General features: G+C 45.0%; 2 protein-coding genes across 2 annotated transcripts; one reads left to right on the top strand and one right to left on the bottom strand.

The window, feature by feature from the left end:
• Positions 1–89: 89 nt before the first annotated feature.
• ccdc90b (coiled-coil domain containing 90B) lies at positions 90–4,396 on the top strand. Its single transcript, XM_069675723.1, has 9 exons — positions 90–291; positions 843–962; positions 1,051–1,154; positions 1,255–1,356; positions 1,452–1,493; positions 1,629–1,700; positions 3,115–3,168; positions 3,459–3,573; positions 3,657–4,396. Exons 1-9 carry the CDS (start codon positions 234–236, stop codon positions 3,710–3,712), a joined length of 723 nt encoding a protein of 240 aa, XP_069531824.1. The 5' UTR covers positions 90–233; the 3' UTR covers positions 3,713–4,396.
• Positions 4,397–5,082: 686 nt separating this feature from the next.
• pcf11 (PCF11 cleavage and polyadenylation factor subunit) lies at positions 5,083–16,855 on the bottom strand. The gene is made up of 17 exons (XM_069668554.1): positions 16,506–16,855; positions 14,033–14,158; positions 13,478–13,663; positions 12,462–12,689; positions 11,151–12,148; positions 10,736–10,910; positions 9,877–10,261; positions 9,616–9,759; positions 7,903–9,200; positions 7,727–7,790; positions 7,442–7,564; positions 7,247–7,361; positions 6,929–7,112; positions 6,563–6,718; positions 6,133–6,225; positions 5,894–5,929; positions 5,083–5,809 (listed from the first exon to the last, which is right to left on the bottom strand). Exons 1-17 carry the CDS (start codon positions 16,746–16,748, stop codon positions 5,576–5,578), a joined length of 4,788 nt encoding a protein of 1,595 aa, XP_069524655.1. The 5' UTR covers positions 16,749–16,855; the 3' UTR covers positions 5,083–5,575.
• Between the last annotated feature and the right edge of the window lie 2,310 nt (positions 16,856–19,165).

Raw genomic sequence — 19,165 nt, 5'->3', positions numbered from 1 at the left:
TCACGACGACTTTAATAGAGAAGTCCCACAGTCCCTGAATGCAGCACCCGGACGGACTGTTCTGTCAACTTTTCCTCTAACCTCCTCCTGCTGTTTCCGGTCTGTCAGCAGTGTGTTTCTTTTATCTTACAGTGTTAAGAGTGTCTACTAGTTTGTTTGAGTCAGTTTGAGTCCGTTTTTGTAGTTTTAAGCGCTTTGGTAAACTTTGATTTAAACTCATTGACGCTTCCAGGATGAACGCGCTGCTGCGGCGGTGTCACCTGCTGCGGCGTGTGGTCGGAACACGGAGAGGTGAGTCTGATTGTAAAGTTATAGTAAAAAAAAAGTGACAGTTAAAAAACAAGAAAAACAACCTCTGAGCATGTCCTTTCATAGACCGCAAAGCACTCTGGGTCAAAACAGTGACGTAATAACAGAAGCCTCCTTCACAGTTTTGTTCGTTTGTTGTCCGACTGCGTCATTAATCATGCATTACCTTCTGTACACACGTGACACCAAGTCTGAGACCCTAAACATAAAGGTCAGATGTCACAGAATCATTAAAGAATTAAGAGAGAGAGAAAAACTTAAGATAAAGTACGTAAACAAGAGTAGTTGCCAGGAAACCAGAAGAATACCGGAAGTAGCTGTCTCTTAAAGGTCCGGTTATTACTTTATTATATATACTTAGCTGTGTATTTTCATTTAATGGTACTCTATTCTTCTACTCCAGTATATTAAATATTGTACTACATTTATTAGATAACATTAAATCCTTTGCTGATCTACATTAATAACACAAATAATAATAATTGATGAGTAGGAGACCCCAACAAACATATTAAAGTATATTTGTGTTCTAGAGTTCCATATGACGGCCCCTGCAGCGACCTTTGACCTGCGGAAAGTGGAGTTGACGCCTCTGGAGCAGCGAAAGCTCACGTTCGACTCGCACACCATGGTGACGGAGCTGGAGAGCAGTGGTGAGAAAACAACACAACATTTAACTACATCTACACACAAAGACTGTGTGTGTGTTTTAATAAAGAATGATTTCTTTGTTGTGTTTAGGTTTTACGAAGCGTCAGGCGGAGCTGATTGTCTCGGCTCTGGTGACTCTGACGACTGCGAACATGGACATCGTGTACAAAGACATGGTGACCAGAGCTCATCAGGTAGGATACTTCTTACTTATACATATTTATATTTTATTGTACACCAGAATACACAATAATGCAGTATAGTACTTTCAGTGTGTATTTATGTGTGCTGTAGGAGATCGCCGTGCAGCAGATCGTGGCTCACCTGGACTCCATCAGGAAGGACATGGTGATCCTGGAGAAGAGCGATTTCGCCAACCTGCGAGCAGAGAACTCAGTACGACACGATCGATAAAAGTCCAGACAGCCCACATCTGTGTTGATCCATCACCGCCTGCATGTTTTAAACTTCTCTCTCTCTTTCTCTTGTAGAAAATGAAGCGAGAGTTGGAGCAGCTGCAGAACAGACTGAAGGTGAGGAGTGTGTTTCTGTGTCAGTGTGTGTTTGCAGACTTCAGATGAGACTGTTGGAATTTAAAACAACATAATTGAAACTATCAGCTGATGTTTCAGTTTGGATCTGATGTGTTGGTGGATGTTTTTGTTCAGGAGGAGAGCCAGAAAGTCCGAGCAGAAACCAAACTGGACATCAACCTGGAGCGCAGCAGGATCTCTGACATGGTGCGTACTGCAGCCTTAACAAAGTGTGCACTCAACATGAAGTACTCATACAATGAGGATGTACCACTAAATAACATGCTAACTTGCATACATACCAGTTGTAGTAGGACATGTTGGTACTGCAATAGACAAATAAGTACTGGGACACACTGAATTTCTCTCTGGCTTACTAAATGATATTCAAGTACACAGGATGCGTTCAGGTACAGTATTGAGTGTAGGTCATCTGTGTTTTTGCAGTGATGCCTGTAATTAGAACACGACCTGATGGAGGATTATAAAGGTGGTGATTTTAGATTAGAAACACTTTTTTTGTCCCCTTGGGATAATTTTTCCTGGAGTTTGTGTGGCTGCAGTTTACCAGCTCAAACAGCTGCACCAAACAAGGACACCATTTCACAGAAATAGATGGCACATGCACAGAAGCTACGTTACATAATGCACTGTCCCAACATGTTGCACTGTCCTAATGATAGCCCTGTGTTATAAGTTGTTGAGGAGTTAAATGGATTTATTTATTTATCCTGCACCTTGGGACCCTGAATGTCCCGAAGCTGTAAATCTCGATGTAACATGTGAGCTGGGCTGCCTGCCTGATAACAGACTGCTCATACAGAATCTGATTGGATGGATGGTTTTTTGGCGAGCAATCTGTGACCTCAGCTGCACTGTTACGTTATCGTACCAGGCTGTAAAGCCGACTCTTATGATTCTTTCAGCCCTGTAAAGAGTAACATTATGTTCTGCTCCAAAGACCCCGAGTCTGCGTAGGAAAAACATACGCTGTTGGAGTTTGGAGCAGTGATTCCCAACGTGGACCTTCCAGCTGAGTGTGTTGTCAATATGGACCCTGAGATACCTGTATGAGCAGAGCTGAGTGACAGGTGCATTTTTAATAACCACAGGACTGAGGTCACGTCTTTGGGTCACACCTCCTCACATTCAGCACAGCAGGGTTCTTGTCACACAGTTCAGTGGGCTGCTGTGACTGTGCAGCAGGCTCAGGATGGCTGAGTCGTCTGCGTTCTGATACAGTCATTTGTGTACAATGTGAAGAGGACTGTGGAGCTGACACAGCCCTGTGGGGCACCAGTGCTGATAGACCTGGGTTCGTAGAGGGCGCTGTTGCCTCGACCTGCTGGACTGTGTGTCAGGAAGGAAAGGTACTTTAGGATGAAATGTTCACCTGCTTCATTTTTTCTGTAACGTGTGTCTGCACCGTGTTCAAAGCTGAGCGAAAGTCGACAAACAATTCTGGAGAAAGTTTGTTGTCGTTTGAACTCAGCACAGCTTCAGAAGCTCCGCCCCCAAAGTTCACTCCGCCCCCAAAGTTCACTGCACCCCAGGGAAACGAGTCAAACACCGAGTTAAAATAAAAATGACGGAGATGTGTCTTTTTGTGTTTTTCTGTCAGTTCACTGAACAGGAGAAGAAGCTGATGGAGGCGAGTACAGAGTTCCAACACAAGGTAAATACTATTATAGTGCTACTACGATACTTGTATTACTATTATATCAGTATAATACTGCTGTAACTCTATATTACTTCTATAACATTACTCAAACACTATAGTACTTATCTAGCACGATAATGTGCTGTTATATGTCTGTTATACGACCACATACAACTGCCCCCGGGGTAAACCCTGTCCACGTCCAGAGAAAACAAACTATTAGAAGTACATTTGTAGTAATTGATACGTGTGATGTGATTGGTTGATTTCGATGTGGTCGTTGATGACATCATCACTGTGGTCAGAGAGCCGACCTGGAACACGACAACATGGAGATCAATAAGAAGATGGACCTGCAGGTGGCGTCGCTGAAAACTGTCCTGGAGTCCCTGAAGCTGGAGACGATCCGCTACCTGGCAGGTACGTCGGCGTGCTCACAGGAAGTACTGCAGTTAAAGTACTGACAGTCTGTCTGATGCTGTCCTCTCTGGGTTCCTCCTCAGCCACCGTGTTCTCCTGCCTGGCCATCGCTCTGGGAGTCTACAGGCTGTGGAGATGAACAACCACGGACTCGTCTTCATCCGCCGCACAAAGTAGTTCCTCTGAAATCAGTGAGCGGGACTGCTGCTGCTACAAGATGTAAAAATACTCTGATATGAGTAAAAGTCCTGCGTTTATAATTTCACACAAGCAGGGGCACACGATCAGCAGTGAAATGTTCTCAAAGCATCTCCAGTTAAAGTATGTGTGAAGTACCTTCACTAAAGTACTGAGAACCTTCACTGACAAGTTCACTAACAGACCTGTGCAGGACTTTAACTTGTAACAAAGTGCTTTTAAATACTGATGTTGCTACTTTAAATGTGTAAAGGCTTGAAGTACTTCTGGTGGAGTACAGAGTGTAGCACATAAAGCAAAGTACAAGTACCTGTAAAATGTACTTTGTTAAAGTACCTGCGTGAGGAGGCGTGGTGTAAAAATATTTAATTAGATTTTGTTTTGACCCTCGAAGAGTTCAAACACTTTTATATGTGATGTTTTTATGAACGTCGTGTTGATATGGAAACATGTTTTGAATGTTTGATGAACCAGTTTACATGTTTTATTTAAATCGAACGGTTTAATGAAATGTAGAAACATTCGATGTGTTTGAGTAGGTAACATTTAAAATGTTCCTGACGTCCGTGAGTAAAAATCGAACTCATACAGAACAACACGTTGGACTGCAGATTTTTACTGTAATGAAGAAAACACTAATAAAGATTTGAAATCAAGAAAAAACTGGTTTTGTAATTTTGTAAGAAAATGTGACGAGAAAGGAAGGAATCTTTTGTTTACCCAAAATTACAAGATTACCGACTGGTTATCACGGGGAAACAGACGCTTGTTTCCTGACTGATTTCTGTCAGAGGTCAGTGCCAGCATGCACAGACGGCATCATGACAACTGTAGCAACGAAAACTATTAATTAAGAATGTGCCTAATGGCAGTGGCCTCTCGCAGCAGGATGATGCGCCCTGTCTCACTGCAGACATGGTTCAGGAATGGTTTGAGCAACACGAGTTGCAGGTGTTCAGATTCCCCAGATCTCAGTCCTCTCGAGCGTCTGTGGGATGTGCTGGACAAACAAGTCCGATCCATGGAGGCCCCAACTCGCAGCTTACAGGACTGAAAGGATCTGCTGCTCACGTCTTGGTGCCAGATACCTCAGCACACCTTCACAGGTCTGCTGGAGTCCATGCCTCGACGCAATATTAGGCAGGTGGTCATAATGTATCTGACCGGTGTAAAGCCCCGACAGTGAATATATCTGTACATGGAGGGAACTACTGAGTGCAAACACATGAAATGGACACAGCAGAATATTTACCAACTGGCTTTGTTAAACTGAAAATCAGACACAAGAAATAAAAACAAGAGAAGCAGAACTTTAACTCCACTAAACCTTTATTTTGACTTTTAGAACCTAAATGACATAAAACTGATCAATCACTGTTCACACAAACACAAACAAGTTTCAGACTCTTTTATTGAGAATCAATCAAAGGAAACAGAGCGGGATCCTCCGACGAAGCGCGTCTTCAGCCGTCCAATCAGATGATGCTTACCTTTAACGCAGCCAGAAACAACACCTGAAACTACCGAGTATTTACAGCAGCCGTCAGACTCAATCAGCGCTACACCAGAGATACCAAAAAATACTTTAATTTATAAATTAAATCATGTACATCTTTAGCCAAACAGAACATTTCTCTTCTTTATAAACAGTTTCATTTGATTCACAGAGAAACAGGAGACCAGAAAAGGTCGCGTAGGATCCAAATACAAAAATGTATTGAGGTTTATGTTGCTGAGGACTCGGCTCGGCAGATAAAAACACTTTCTCCTTCAGAGGAAAAAGTGACGAGAGGCAGCAGCAGCTTTACGCCGGGTTCTCTTCTGATTGCACTTCTGTTAAAACCTCCTCCTCTTCCTCTGTTTTCACGACGGGAGGCTCGACCACCTCAGACTTCACTTCCTGCGAGACTGAGGCAGCGGCGAGGGCACAGGAAGTCTCCTCCTCTTGTTCTTCTTCTTCTTCTTCCTTAATGAAGGCGCTCAGCGGGTGCTCGGTGAGCAGCTTGTTCGGCGACGGCGTGACGTCGATGTACGACGACTGAGGAGACAGACAGCAGGAGGTCAAACGCCTGAAGGTTTAAATTATTAATATATTTACATGATTGATTCTTTGGTTACTTACGTTTTTATAATCTTCAAAGCACGAGGGATGGAAGTTCTGTCGACACAAAACAAACAGGTACGTTTAACAGGATGTTGAAGCAGGAATTCAAAAAGACATTTATTTACTGTCACATACGCAAACAACAGCTCCAAACACAAACACACAAATCAAACATTTAAAGGGATGTATGGTGAAGTGTGTTTGAGTTATTCTGAGACCTTTTGAACAGACTCTGGTGTGTGGTGTGTTCGTATTACCTTGTCGTCGACCCTGATGGCGTTCTTCAGGAACCAGTCCTCCTCCTCCTCCACCCAGTACGTCTCGAACGGCTCCTGACAGATTTCACACAGCTGCCGGAGGAACAGACATCATGAGGCGCTCGTTTTATTGGAAACACTCGATTTGTTTTCTTTCAGTGTTTACATTTCTAGCTAAAAATAATCAACAATTTCCCCCCTGATCTTCTTTGATTTGTCCCTGCTGGACACCGTACTATCTATGTGCAAACAGTCTGCTTTATTTGCAATGAGAAAAAAAATGATATTTACTGAAGTACTAAACAAAAAACTTTGCTGCTTTACTTCCTGCCTGTATAGCAGTAACTTTAAAGAGTCTAATTATTAATTATAAAACATACAATTATTAGAACATTCATATTAAAGTTGAAGGTTGAACAAAGAGCCTCACCTCTGCCACTTGGTCCTTGGCGGCTTTCACACTCTGGAACTCCTTCTCCTTGGCAGCCGCCTGAGTCTTCTGAACTTCCTCCTCGTTCACCTTCTCAAAGAACTGACTCTTCGCTCGCTCCTCCAGGTCGGCGATCTCCTCAAACTCGATCCAGTCCTGATAGAGAGACACACACAAAGAGTCGAGGACGTGTCAGGGTGTTCTTAACCTCTTTTCCAAATGACAGACAACCTTAAAATGCTTGTCTTCTTCCTTTGTCTGAATCAAGCACACAAACATTTAAGAACGTCCTTGGATCCCCTGTGAGAAGTTCAGTAGCTTTGAGGTCAACAATAGAGAGCAGGAAGTGCGTGTGTTTTCTCTCACCGTGAGGGTGTAGTACCAGCGGCGGTGTGTGACCTTCTTGCTGGCCACCTTGCCGGCGTGGTTCTGTCTGAAGTGCCAGTCGAGGTGGTCGGCGTACATGTCGGTCTGCGCGGCGGTGAACCTCATGCTGCACAGACAGCACTGATTCCCCGAGTACAGCCGCGTCACCACGCTCTCATAACGCCTGATGATCAATCAGAAACACATGATCAGTTATTGATTTCTGACCTTGTTTTAGATTTCAGTTCGGTTTCATTTTAAAGAAGCCGATGTTAAAACAACAAGCGACTGTCTGTCCTCTGTGACGACGTTACTCACTGTTTCATGTCGTCGATGCTGAAGCTGGTGAGGTCCAGCACGTCTCCCTCCTCCAACTCCTGCTCCTCCTCTTCCTCCTCCTCCACCACTGGAGCAGCTGCAGGAGCCACAGATTCTGCAAAAACAATACAATTCATTGTAACTATTTCACATGTAAAACCACGGTTCAGTATTAAACTAGGGCGGTGCACTGACCGGTGCCGGTGGTCAGCACGGCATCAGGCAGCGACGGTTTGATGATGCCGTTTGAGATGAGTTTGGTGAGCAGGTCGTTGACGTCGACCTGACCGAAGTGATTCTCTGGAGGGACGACCGGAGCTGAAGGAGCACAAGACGAACAGAAAGTTCAGATTAACACTCAAAAGAAAACCTGAGTTTAAGGCTGCAAGTCCAATACAGCGTCTACAGTCTACAGTCAAAACATCTGATAAACCAGTTTAACTCTGAAAGTGTGTTTCAGTATGAGAGTGAGGGTCTCACCGGGCTGTCTGAAAGGCACTGTGTTCTGAGGCAGGAAGGGCTGGTTCATGTTCATCATGTTCACCTGAAAACAACAAACAGATTTATGTTTTTATCTAAAGCTCAAATAATCTGATGAAAACAGTTCCAAGAGTTCAGAACAAAACGACTGATACGTCTGATGATGTCTGACTCACCGTCTGCTGCATGGTGACAGCGGGGGCGGCGGGGTTGTAGAAGGGGACGGGGCCTGGCTGACTGAAGGGCGGGGTCGGCTGCATGTTGAAGTTGGCTGCAGGCTGCGTCGGGAACGCCATCGGCCCCCCCGGAAACTGGGGGTTCATGGGCTCTGGGAACCGCTGGGGGGCCATGTTGAAGTTCTGCTGGGGGGCAATGGGGTTCTCGTAGACGGACGGGGTCATCTGCCTCATGGGAGGCTGCAGGTTGTGCTGGGGGGTAAACCTGAGAGGCCCCTGCTGTCCGGGGGGACACTCGTACATAGGGGGCCCACCCTGCTGGGGCACATTGGGGAGGTCAAACCGGGGTCCCGGCTGACCAGGGCCCTCAAAACGCATCGGCCCGGGGCCATCAAACCTCATGGAGCCCATCTGGTTCAGGGGGCCGTCAAAGCGCAGGGGCCGCTGCTGCTGGAAGCCCATCGGCCCAGATCCAGGACCAGGAGCCATGTTGTTAAAGCGCTGCATGGGGGCCTCAAAGTGACCCGGCCCAGGCCCCGGGCCCTCAAACCTGACTGGTGGTTGCTGACCGATGGGACCATCGAACCTGCCGGGGCCCTGAGGGTGAGGCGGCCCCTCAAAGCGTCCCATACCCTCCCCTCCTCTCATTGGCCCATGAGACATGTGGGGGCCATCAAACCGCTCTGGCATGTTGTGATGGGGGGTTCCGCCGCCCTCAAACCTGCCGGGGCCCGGGGGGTGAGGCCCCTCAAACCGGGACGTGTCATCGTAGCGTCCAGGGCCACCCCCGCCCTCGTACCACCCCGGAGGATGGGGTCTGGAGGGGCCTATGTGTGCGGGGGCATCGTACCTGGTGGGGGCGTGTCCTCCGTCGTGAGGAGGGGTGTGTCCGGGAGAGTCGCTGTGCTGGCGGACTGAACCCAGCGGTCCTGCGCGGCCAGGCACCTTGAGGATGGATTTGGGGTGAGGGTGTAGAGTGGGGGCGTCCAGATTGAGGGGCGTGTCGTCCGAGTGCTCGCTGTTCGGACTTTCGAAGCGAGGGACTGGACTCGCCTCGGCCGAGTCTCTCTGGTGCAGAGGTGACAGGCGCTCACGCTCGAACCTTGGGGTTGGAGCTTCCAGACCAGCGGGGCTCGGACATTTTCTGTGGACCACCGTGCCAGAGGGGGGCCCCTCTGGTCTACGAGGGTCTGGGTTTCTTGGGTCGGCTGGGGGGCCGTACCTCCGTGGAGCGTCATAGCCGCTCTTCTGCTCGTCACGTTGGCGCTCTGTCAGCGGCGAGTTCCACTCCCTCTCAGCTGGAAACAGGAAACAAACTCATGAAGAAGACTGTGACTTCCTGTTTGTCAGTTATGATTTAATCTTTGATTTAAATTATATTAAAGTTATGTCAGATGGAAACTACAGCGCAGAGAGCTAAATAAAAACCTAAACACTTCTCTCTAATTAGACTACATTTCCCATGATCCTCTGCAGCTGACTGAATATCTGCCTGAGAACTTATCTCTGTCTAAATGTGTAAACTCCTTGAAAGAGTCTCTAACCCTGCTGCAGCCTCACTGATCGACACCCTGACACCACGCAGCTCCAGAACCTGACCTCTGACCTCTCTGTGAATGAAGACGACAGGTGACAGGTAACAGTCGTCACAGGTCACTTATCAAACAGGTAATCAAACACGTTGTCACGGGGACGATAGGAGCAGAGACTTACTGGACTCTCGGGGGTCGGCTCTCCTCCTGAAGCGGAGGCCGGGCAGAGACTTCAGCGTGGGGAACTCTTTTCCGTGGTTGTACTCCTCGATCATGGGGCCGAGTGGGGGGCGGGGCTCCTCGCGCTCTTTGCTCCGCCTCTCACCTGAAAGAGTCATTGGACATCAGAGACACACCACATAAGTCATGATGAAGCTCAGAGAGGGATTAAAGTCACTTATTGATAAATCCACTCATCGTTGCAGCCACAGTTGTCACTTACCCTGCCGTTCCCGTGGCGCCCGGCGTCCAGCGCTCCGTCCTCCGCCCGTCTTCTCGCCCTGCCCCGTCCCCTCGGCCTCCTCTGGACTCTCATCTCCCTCCCACTCCTCTCCGGCGGGTCGGTGGGTGACCTGCGTCTTCCTCAGCTTGGACTTGTGCTCGTAGTACGACAGCTCTGCGGCGTCCATGGTGTCGTGTTGGCGAGGCTGAGCAGAGGGGGGTGTGGTCAGCAGCTGCGGTTTCTTGGCAGGGAAGTTCCCAGAGCGGTCCCAGGTCTCAGAGTGCTGCTGCTTCTCCTCCTGATACTGGAAGAAGGATTTGATCTGGTGGGCCATGTTAAGGAAGTCCTCCTGCGAGATCTCGCCGCTCTCCAGACGTTTACTGGCCTAAAGACAGGAAGACGACGAACTTTAAAAACACTTTCACACATTTAAGATTCATGAAATGCATTAAAGGAAAAAGGTTTCGTTCAGTTTAAAAAGCTCTGATTTTTACATTTTCCTTCACATTCAAACACTTAAACACCTGTTTTACCTGCTAATGCTAATATCCATAAATCATCAGATATCTTTGGCCCCATGTTGTGGTCAGAGACGGTACAACACTGACCACACATGCTCACATTAAGTGGTTCCCCTTTCTCTCCCTTCCCTCTTAAACATAACTTTAAAAAAAAAAAGCTGTTGATACTGAAAACATGAGATTACCAGTCTTTAGTACTGAAACAAGACATTTTATTGCCTTTATTTTGCTGTTAAGTTAATTAAAAACCACATTTTGGGGTAAAAATCGAGGCTGTTTTTTAAATGATTAGTTGTCTCCATTTCTATAACTGGTGTAGCAGAGTGTCTGTGACGTACCCTCCTCAGCAGGTCCTTCTTGGAGGCGGAGTTCAGGGCCTCTGGGATCTGCATGTTGGCGTCCACGCTGAGGCGATGCTTCGGGGTTCGGGGGGTGGAGGGGCGGGTCGGGGTGCCGTACTGTTTGTGTCTCTGAGGTCCGGGCTTCACGTGAGAATCCTCCTGAAGCACCGGGCTGAAAACAATTCGGTTTTTACTTATCGATGGACAAACAAATCTTTGGGCCAAACTCAGACCTCACAATCAGAAGCAGCAATCACTTGTTGATGGATTAAAGCAGGGCTGTAACTGAAGTCTTATTAATACTGACTCATTATTATAAAATGTCCTGATGACTCTTAAATCTTTTGGCAGTGACGAGAAGTTCTGAGGTTTGATGACTGATAAAAAGTATTGAGATGATAATTTGACTCACTGTTTGTTCTCCTCCCAGCCGCTCCTCCAGCGGTGAGGAGCCTCCTTTGTCTCCTTGGCTCCTCCGTCGTGGCCTCGTGGGGAGTGAGAGTCTCTGGCTTCGGGGTGCCGGTCCTCATTAGGCCTCTTGGACCTCCTGCTGTCAGACTGGCTCTTCTTTGGTGTGGGGCGGTCCTCTCGACCGGGCTTGCCGTGCTCCGGTTCATCCGCGCGGACTCGTCTGGGTTTGCTGGGTTTGTGGGAGGGCGACGGGGACAAGGAGCTGCTCCTGGCTCTGCTTTTTGGGGACCTCCTGTCCTTCCTCTTGGGGGAGGTGGCAGGGGAGCGCGACCTGGAGCGTGAGCGTGTGCGTTTCCTGGCGTGTGTGCGGGCGTTGCCTCCGGTCTTGAACTCGGGTTTCTCGTTGGACTCGTCGCGGTCGTGTTTGCTCATTGAGCCGTTGGCCAACTTCCCTTTGTTTGACCTCTGAGGGTCTGCTCCTCTCAGAGCCTCCTCTCGCTCCTTCTTGTCAGTGCATCTCTTCTTCTCCTTCAGCTCCTCGTCTTTGGCCTCTCCGCTCTTATCCTGCGTACGTTTCCTCAGCCGGGGATCTTTCTTGGTGCCGTCAGCAGGCTTCTGAACCTCAGGCTCCACCTGTTTGGTTTTACTCATGACACTTTTGGCCATCGGAGACGGCGACTTGGACTTGGGTTTCTCCTCTAACACCTCCTTCCTCTGGATCCTGGACTTGTCAGGCCGGTTGGACTTCTCAGGGGTCAGTGCCGGACTTCCTGTTGTGTCTGTTTTTTTCCCAGCAGGCTGTTCTTTGTGCTGGGGGGCAGCTGGGGTGCCGCCTCGGTTCAGACGGGGGTCTCTGGTGGGCGGCTTGGAGTCGGCCTGAGTCTGAGGGGGGATCCAGGGTCGGACCACAGGAGCAGTCTGGCTCACCGGTTTCTGGGCTGCACTCGCTGCTGCTGGAGATGACACTGGAGTGGATCCAGGGATCACAAAGCCTCCAGCCTGCAGACACACAAAACAACACATTTAATATTCAAACCATGAAGACGAACAGATTACAAGCTGTGCAGTTCAGAGGCTGCTCAAGAAACTAAAGGATAGTAGAATCCTGTGTCATCATAAATTCTCTTTGGACCAGATGAAGAAGCTACTGGAGGTTTCCTGTCCGAGTATTTTCATGAAGCTGTTCTACCTCCACATGGGCCACAAAGAGACCTGCGCTTAAGTTCATCTCAATGTTTGTGATGTTGGAAAAATGTTCTGTGCAAAAAGTAAACAGGAGGAGCGATTAAACGCCGCCCGCCCTCAGTCCTACCAGCTGAGCTTTGGTCTGCTCCAGCTCCAGCTCGATCTTCTTCTGCTGCAGCTCCAGAAGTTGTTTCTGTTTGGCCAGCAGCTGCTGTCGGATCAGCTGCTCCTGGGTCAGGCTGGACTGGCTGACGGCGGGGGTCGGCTGAGGAGCCGGCGTGGGCGCCGCTGCAGGTGGAGACTGCGGAGGCGACTTTTGGGCGGGGACAGGCGGAGGAGAGGCGACCTCCTCAGACTGGAGACACACAGAGGTTGTAAAGAGTAAAGAGAGACGACAAAGAGAAACAGTCCATCACAGGTTACAATTATGCTCGGGTTCATCCACAGACTTTTTACTTTGCCTCAGGACATCCAAGAGGCAATTTATCAATTTATCATTTCAGTGTTTAATGAGTAAAATGCCGTCGTTTCTCGGGTCCAACCTCTAAAATGTCAGGATTTTGCACTTCTTTTTAATTTAATTTGACGTGTCTAATCTTTCGGGGTGTTGGACTGCTGGTCGGTAAAAGCAAATTCTGTTTTAGTGAAAAGGGCACTTTCATTTCACAGATTTTGTAGCGGTTTAAGGTCTTTGTTTCATCAAAAAATCAGCGCAATAAACACATTAGTTACAGTCAAATGTGAAAGAGAAAGTGGTCACATTTTGGCTAAAGGTTGTTTGACACTTTGATGATAAAAAGACTCAAACATCGAAACTTTAACCAAAATATTTAAACTTTTCTCATTTCTTTCAGGACTACATGCAAAGCACTTCTACCAGCAAGAGTCCAGCTTTACAACAGCTGACACACAAGAACTAACAAGTTCCTAAAGTTAGTTACCTATCTACTTCTAAGTTAACAGCCTCGTCTGAAGACGCGTCTCTAAAAAGAAGTAAGAAAGTGTATCTGTTATCTCACTGTTGTGGGTCCTTTTCTAACTCGATGTAGGAAAACTGCAGGTTGGAACGTCTAACACACTGAATGTTTAAGATCTTAAGGTTCACATGTTACCAGTCTATGAGTGTTTGCAGATCATACACACCTGTTTTAAAAACTTGGGGTTGACATGAATGCTGGCGTTGATGACGGTGGGTGGCAGCGGTTTGATGGGCCAGGCCGGGTCCACTGAGTTGACCCGCACGTCCAGCGCATACAGTTTCTTTAGAGGAAACACGTCGTCCCACGTCGACCGTAACTTGAACAGACTCTTTCTAGTGCTTTCATCCACCTACGAACAGAGGACAGGACTTGGTCCAAAGCTACCCAAGGAAACCTTCAAACACTTCAGCAGCAGCACAGAAGCACTTTAATCAGTTAAAACCATCTCCAGTACAATTATAAAAAGTTAAAATATACTTAAAATACAGTTTCTGGAGAGGTTAAAGACGTATTCTAAATGTTTAAATGCATGAACCCACCCTCCCATACTTTTATTAGCAGCACTATGTTATGGCATTAAACTGACAGGAGCAGAGTGCAGGAGGTCACATTTAAAAAGCAAGCAACACAACAAACAGGAGGGAAGTGAAGGTGGGCTGCTAAACAGTTTAGTGCTTAAATTTATAACAAAGCTTAACGGCAGCAAAGAGAACTGTACCTTTTCAAAGACACATATAAATGAAGTGATTAGGTTTTTAGCAAACACTGCAAGGTATTCTCCTCCAACATTCTTCACTATGGAATCCACTAAGTACAAAACTGGAAGCTTCTCGGAGGATGGGGCCTGGAGCAATAGAGAACTCGACAAGTTTAGAAAACAACAGGGGTTAAACCAACATTTCAGAACAAATGCTCAAAACACAAGTTGACAGGATTAACAGGGCTGAGCGCCCTCCCCCTCACCACCCGCTGAGTGAAAAAATAAAATCAAAATGTGCAAAAACAAAAGTGCCAGGTGAAGAAAAGTGAAAAATGACGTCCAAAAAAAGGGAGTCCAGAGTCATTTAAGTTTCTTCTTTCAGGAATCAAAATAAAATTCAGGAAAAACTCCAATAAACTCCTTTGTCATCCAGCTGAAGGCTCGACCACAACATGGTGGTTCAAAAAAAATGCAGGAAAATCTTTAATATCCACCAGTCACTCCAGTGTCTGCACAGATGATCCTTCCCCAGAGTCAGAGGAGAAAAAACAAATCCATGAGGGGTTAAAAAGGGATTCCAGTCCTCAGGGATGTTTTACCTCCAAAGAGGGTTTTTCTGCTTAAACCACTCTTTGTACTTTACCCAGCAAGTTTAAATCTGTAACGTTACACCCTGTGAGTATGAATCACTCACACCCTTTCAAAGTTTTACTCTTCAAAGGTTTTTCTCCAATCACTTGTTATAAAAAAAAAAAAAAAACCATTAGAACAAGATAACTGTAGTTAGAGGAGCTGCATTTAAATCTATTGTCACTACACTATGCAGCATTAGTTAAATAACTTCTGTTTAATCCAAACAGGCCGAGTCAGACTTGGCTGTGTCAGTAAATGTAAACCAGAGTCATACCAATAAATTACACTGGGAAATAAAAAATGACAAAAAGCACATTTCACAATTTTTATTATAACAATTTAACCATTCAATGACATTTCAGTAAATCATGTTTCACTAGTGACTTAATGCAGAGAAACTTATTTTCTGATCCGATCAGACTGTGTCGTAAACGTGCAAACACTGAGCACAGAGACTGGGCTGGACTGCTGACTGAAATGCATTTCCTATAGAAGGTGGAGGGGCTTTGAAGAGGCCCCCTCTCATGTGTTCAACAATAGCTACCCGACAATATTTATGAACAAAAGATTTGCCTGAAATCCTTTAAAAAACATCCGTACGGTCTGGTGTTTATTAGCAGATATAAAGAAAAGGAGCTCAGGATTAGTGTTGAATAGTCTGAATACTTTAGGTGGCTTTGAATAGTGTGGGCAGCGAAGTTGCATCGAAGTCCACCACAATTTAATTGGGACTAGTTTTTCAAATTAAAAGCCCTTAGGCTCATTGTACGGTGACAGACTCGAGCTCTTACTTTTTAAAACTCTACCTTGAAACTATCAAACTCCCTATCCGAGGTTATTTTACAAAAAGGCAAAGTTTAAATTTGCCCTCTTCCACTCATATACATGTGATCTAACTTGCTGACTCTTCCAGGACACTTCAGGGTGTAAGTGTTGAGATTTAGGATCTTAAATTTGTTCACATTAGCTACTTTACATTCTTTTGTTGTTCCTAAAAGGCTGTATCGTTTTAGAAATATACAAACGAGTCAATAAGGCTGCCTAAAGACTAAAAGAGATTAATCAGAGTTAACAGAAGATTGAAAACTGACATCTTTTACTAATGCTGTACCTGAGCTCTCTACAGATTAAGGATTTTAAAAAGTGCGTTTCTGATGCAATTACAATAATTCCTACACAAGTTACCTTTAAACGCAGTTAAACGTCTGCTGGCTATTATTTGATTTTTTGAATTATTTAGTTTTGAAACATTTTCTCCTCTCTTTGTCTCCCTTTTCTAATTACTTGTATAAAAAAAAAAAAAAAAAAAAAAAAAAAAAAAGTTTGAACAGTGAGTTTACTTTCAGTCGAAAAAGACTAAACGCACAATTGTACCCATGGTAACACTGTTGTGACTCATAAGTTAACGCCCAAATTGCTAATCTTGGGGATTATTTAACTGAGATACTATTTTCTAGCCCTGACGGTCAGCTGACGTTATTTTACGGAGGATTTTCACAATCACTGGGCCCGCAAGCTCACCAAGCTAATGCTAACCTCACATAAAGCGCGGCGAGTTTGGAGAAAAGGGGAATATTCGAATATATATATTTATTGTAATAAAACTAAATGAGGAAATAACCGAAGTTTACACTTTAATACAGAAGAATTGTACTAAGGGACAGCAGTGCCACTCGATTTAGTTGCCAACCATAACAATAACGGAATGTAACGTATCTAGGCGACATGTCGTGCTACACAACGCTAGCCGCCATATTAAGCTATCAGCTAACTTAGCCTACTGCACATCGTGGACTGGGCCCCTCGACATACATGGACAGAAACAGCTGAAATTTAAGTATTCTATATTTGTAAAAACCTTGCTTATTTGCGCTTCAATAATTGCGACGATATCCTTGGCGAACTGGAGGTTTTCCTCGGCCAGAATGGTCAGCATGTTGATGTGCGGCTTGCTGTTGAACGTCAGGTCTTCCAGAGAGGACTGGTACTCTCGGCAGGCGTCGTCCCTCGCTGCTTTGTCGTCCATCTTTGAGCCGAGCAACCCGGGGAAACCTACACGAGCCTTTTCTATAACATGACTATTGATTAGCAAGCAGTCCATGAACTCATGTAGCTATAAGTTCCGCCTTGACTTGATGAAAAATAACGCCGTGTTCGTGGTATATTTCAGCCGCTGTCTGTCGTCCTTCTCTGCTCGTTAACGGCGACAACAAGATGGCGACTCTAACTGAAGGCCGCATACGTCACACGAAAAATGAAATAGCTGACGTGACGTCGATGTAGTCCCATTGGCCTGTCTCAGGTCGCCCTGACTGCGCTATTTATTTTCATTGGTTAGATGAAATAACAGCCACACAAATGATCCAATCACATAAATGCAATGTGAGCTTATTATTACATAACGACAGACATGAAGAAGTTTCACAACATAACAACACGAGGCTCAAACATGGCGTCTCAATCCTAACACTAGCGTTATCAATAAATAAAGCTAAATAAACAATATAAAAAAATAAATAAAGATAAGATATGTAATGGAATAAGTATAAATAAATATTGTGATTATATAAAATATGTATATACATATTATGTAATAGGTCTCCATTGGTAGCTACATATCGTTTGTGTATGCTAAAGTGCAAACTCTCTGACCTCCAGTATCTTGAACTAAAGATTAGAAAAATGGATCTTGATTCACATTTTGATTAAATGGAACATCCTGACAAAAACCTAAAACCGAACCACAGTGCGTTCTCTAAAAGGAGATTTTTAAAGCTATCATAGGCTTTTGGGACTAAAACATTACATATGATAAAGACAGGCTAACATACAGTCCTATTTGTGCCCATTTATCTTGTGTTTACGAAAGGTGGACTTATGATTAATGATTATATTATTTAAGATTTGGGGATTTTTATTCATCTAGGTCTATGCTACTGTGGACATGTGTTATAAAAGACTATAATTTGTAGACACAAGGTTTTACACCACACAAAGAAACACACAGGCAGCATTATATACTGAAATTATTTAAATACTTTGCCTCTGTTTTTTGTTATTGAGACTGATTAGGAATCAAGTGTGATTGAAGTTAACCCTGTCAGTGTCACAGCTGCCTTGTAAGGATCCAAACCATCAGCTCGGTTATTATTAGAACAGAAATCAAACACCAGCCTGAGATGCTGTTTCACTGTTATACAATCCAACATGCAGCACTCAGATCATTCACTGTGAAAATACTGAGATGCATTAAAATGTTTCTTCAGTAACAATATTTGAAAATAAAGTTTAAGTATAAAAAGCAGAAGGATAGTCTTCGATTATATTCTATCATCAGATGAGAATTTCTTGTGCTTTCATGTAAAAGCAGGAATTTACTAGAGTTGACTGTGAAATATTTTATTGACATAAAAAAACAATGTTTAACTAATGTTTCTTTCATTTGAAACTCTATTAACAGCAGAAACTCTTTCAGGGTTTGACCTTTTTAAATGATCCCTTAGAAGTTTCCTGAACTGACCTCTAAAAACTGGTTCCAATTACAGGAACACGTACGTTTAAATTTAAGCTGCAACGACTAATCAATATCTCAACCTATTAAATTATTCATCACTTATTCTGATTATCCATCAATTAGTCAAGTATTTTTTTCTGTTTTGGTTCCAACTTGTTGAATGTGAATACTTCCTGTTCTTCAGTTCCTGTTAGTCTGTTTTACTTTCACACCACAGACTGGATGGACGATGCGTCTCCACCACCTCTCTTATTGTCCTTCTTTGAGGCGGCTGCTGCCATCTTGCACTGGTGACGTTATTTGGAGCCGATGCCTTTCACCAACTGTATCTACACTCACTAAACGTGAGATCCAGAGTTTTTAGACACAGGTTCCATCCGACTGAGTCTTTTATTAACGTTGTGTTTCTGGCTGTCCACATCAGACTGAACATCGCAGCTAATCTCAGACAATACAATGTAAAAACACACGGTTTTTAAATGGAGTTTGGTGCTGGTCCGGGGTGAGGCGTCGACAGAACCAGCAGTTCTCAGAGGACACAGAGGCCACGTCACAGCGGATGTGCAGTTGATTTCAGACTGTTAATCTACTTGATAAAATCAGTCCTACTCATATGTGCACATCGTCTGTTAGATGTCTGTGCAAGAATCAGATCGGATCGGATCTTTACCCAGAGAGGATTAACTAGAACACTGGTGCGTGTAACTGAAGTCCTGTAGGAGTTACAAAGGTAGATTATTACGATCTTCACTCTTTCAAAGGGTTAAAGTCGAACATACATCAGACACGGAGCAGATACAGAGGCACGATCTGATGTTTCTCTTTGACGTATATTTTGATGTTAGAGTTTGACCCGTGTCCCGTCTGTTAACATGGAGGAGGCCACTTTATGACCTACACTGCAGGAGAAGTGAGGAAATGATTCAGAAATCACAGACGTGTAATGTTCAGCATCAGCCAACATTTTAATATTTATCTAAATTCATGACCAGCAGTGATGTCAT

Source organism: Semicossyphus pulcher, unplaced genomic scaffold, assembly GCF_022749685.1.
Source record: "Semicossyphus pulcher isolate SPU_LCO1_2020_fin unplaced genomic scaffold, fSemPul1.0.p SCAF_10, whole genome shotgun sequence".
Classification (NCBI taxonomy): domain Eukaryota; kingdom Metazoa; phylum Chordata; class Actinopteri; order Labriformes; family Labridae; genus Semicossyphus; species Semicossyphus pulcher.
This window is presented reverse-complemented; position numbering and strand designations above follow the sequence as displayed.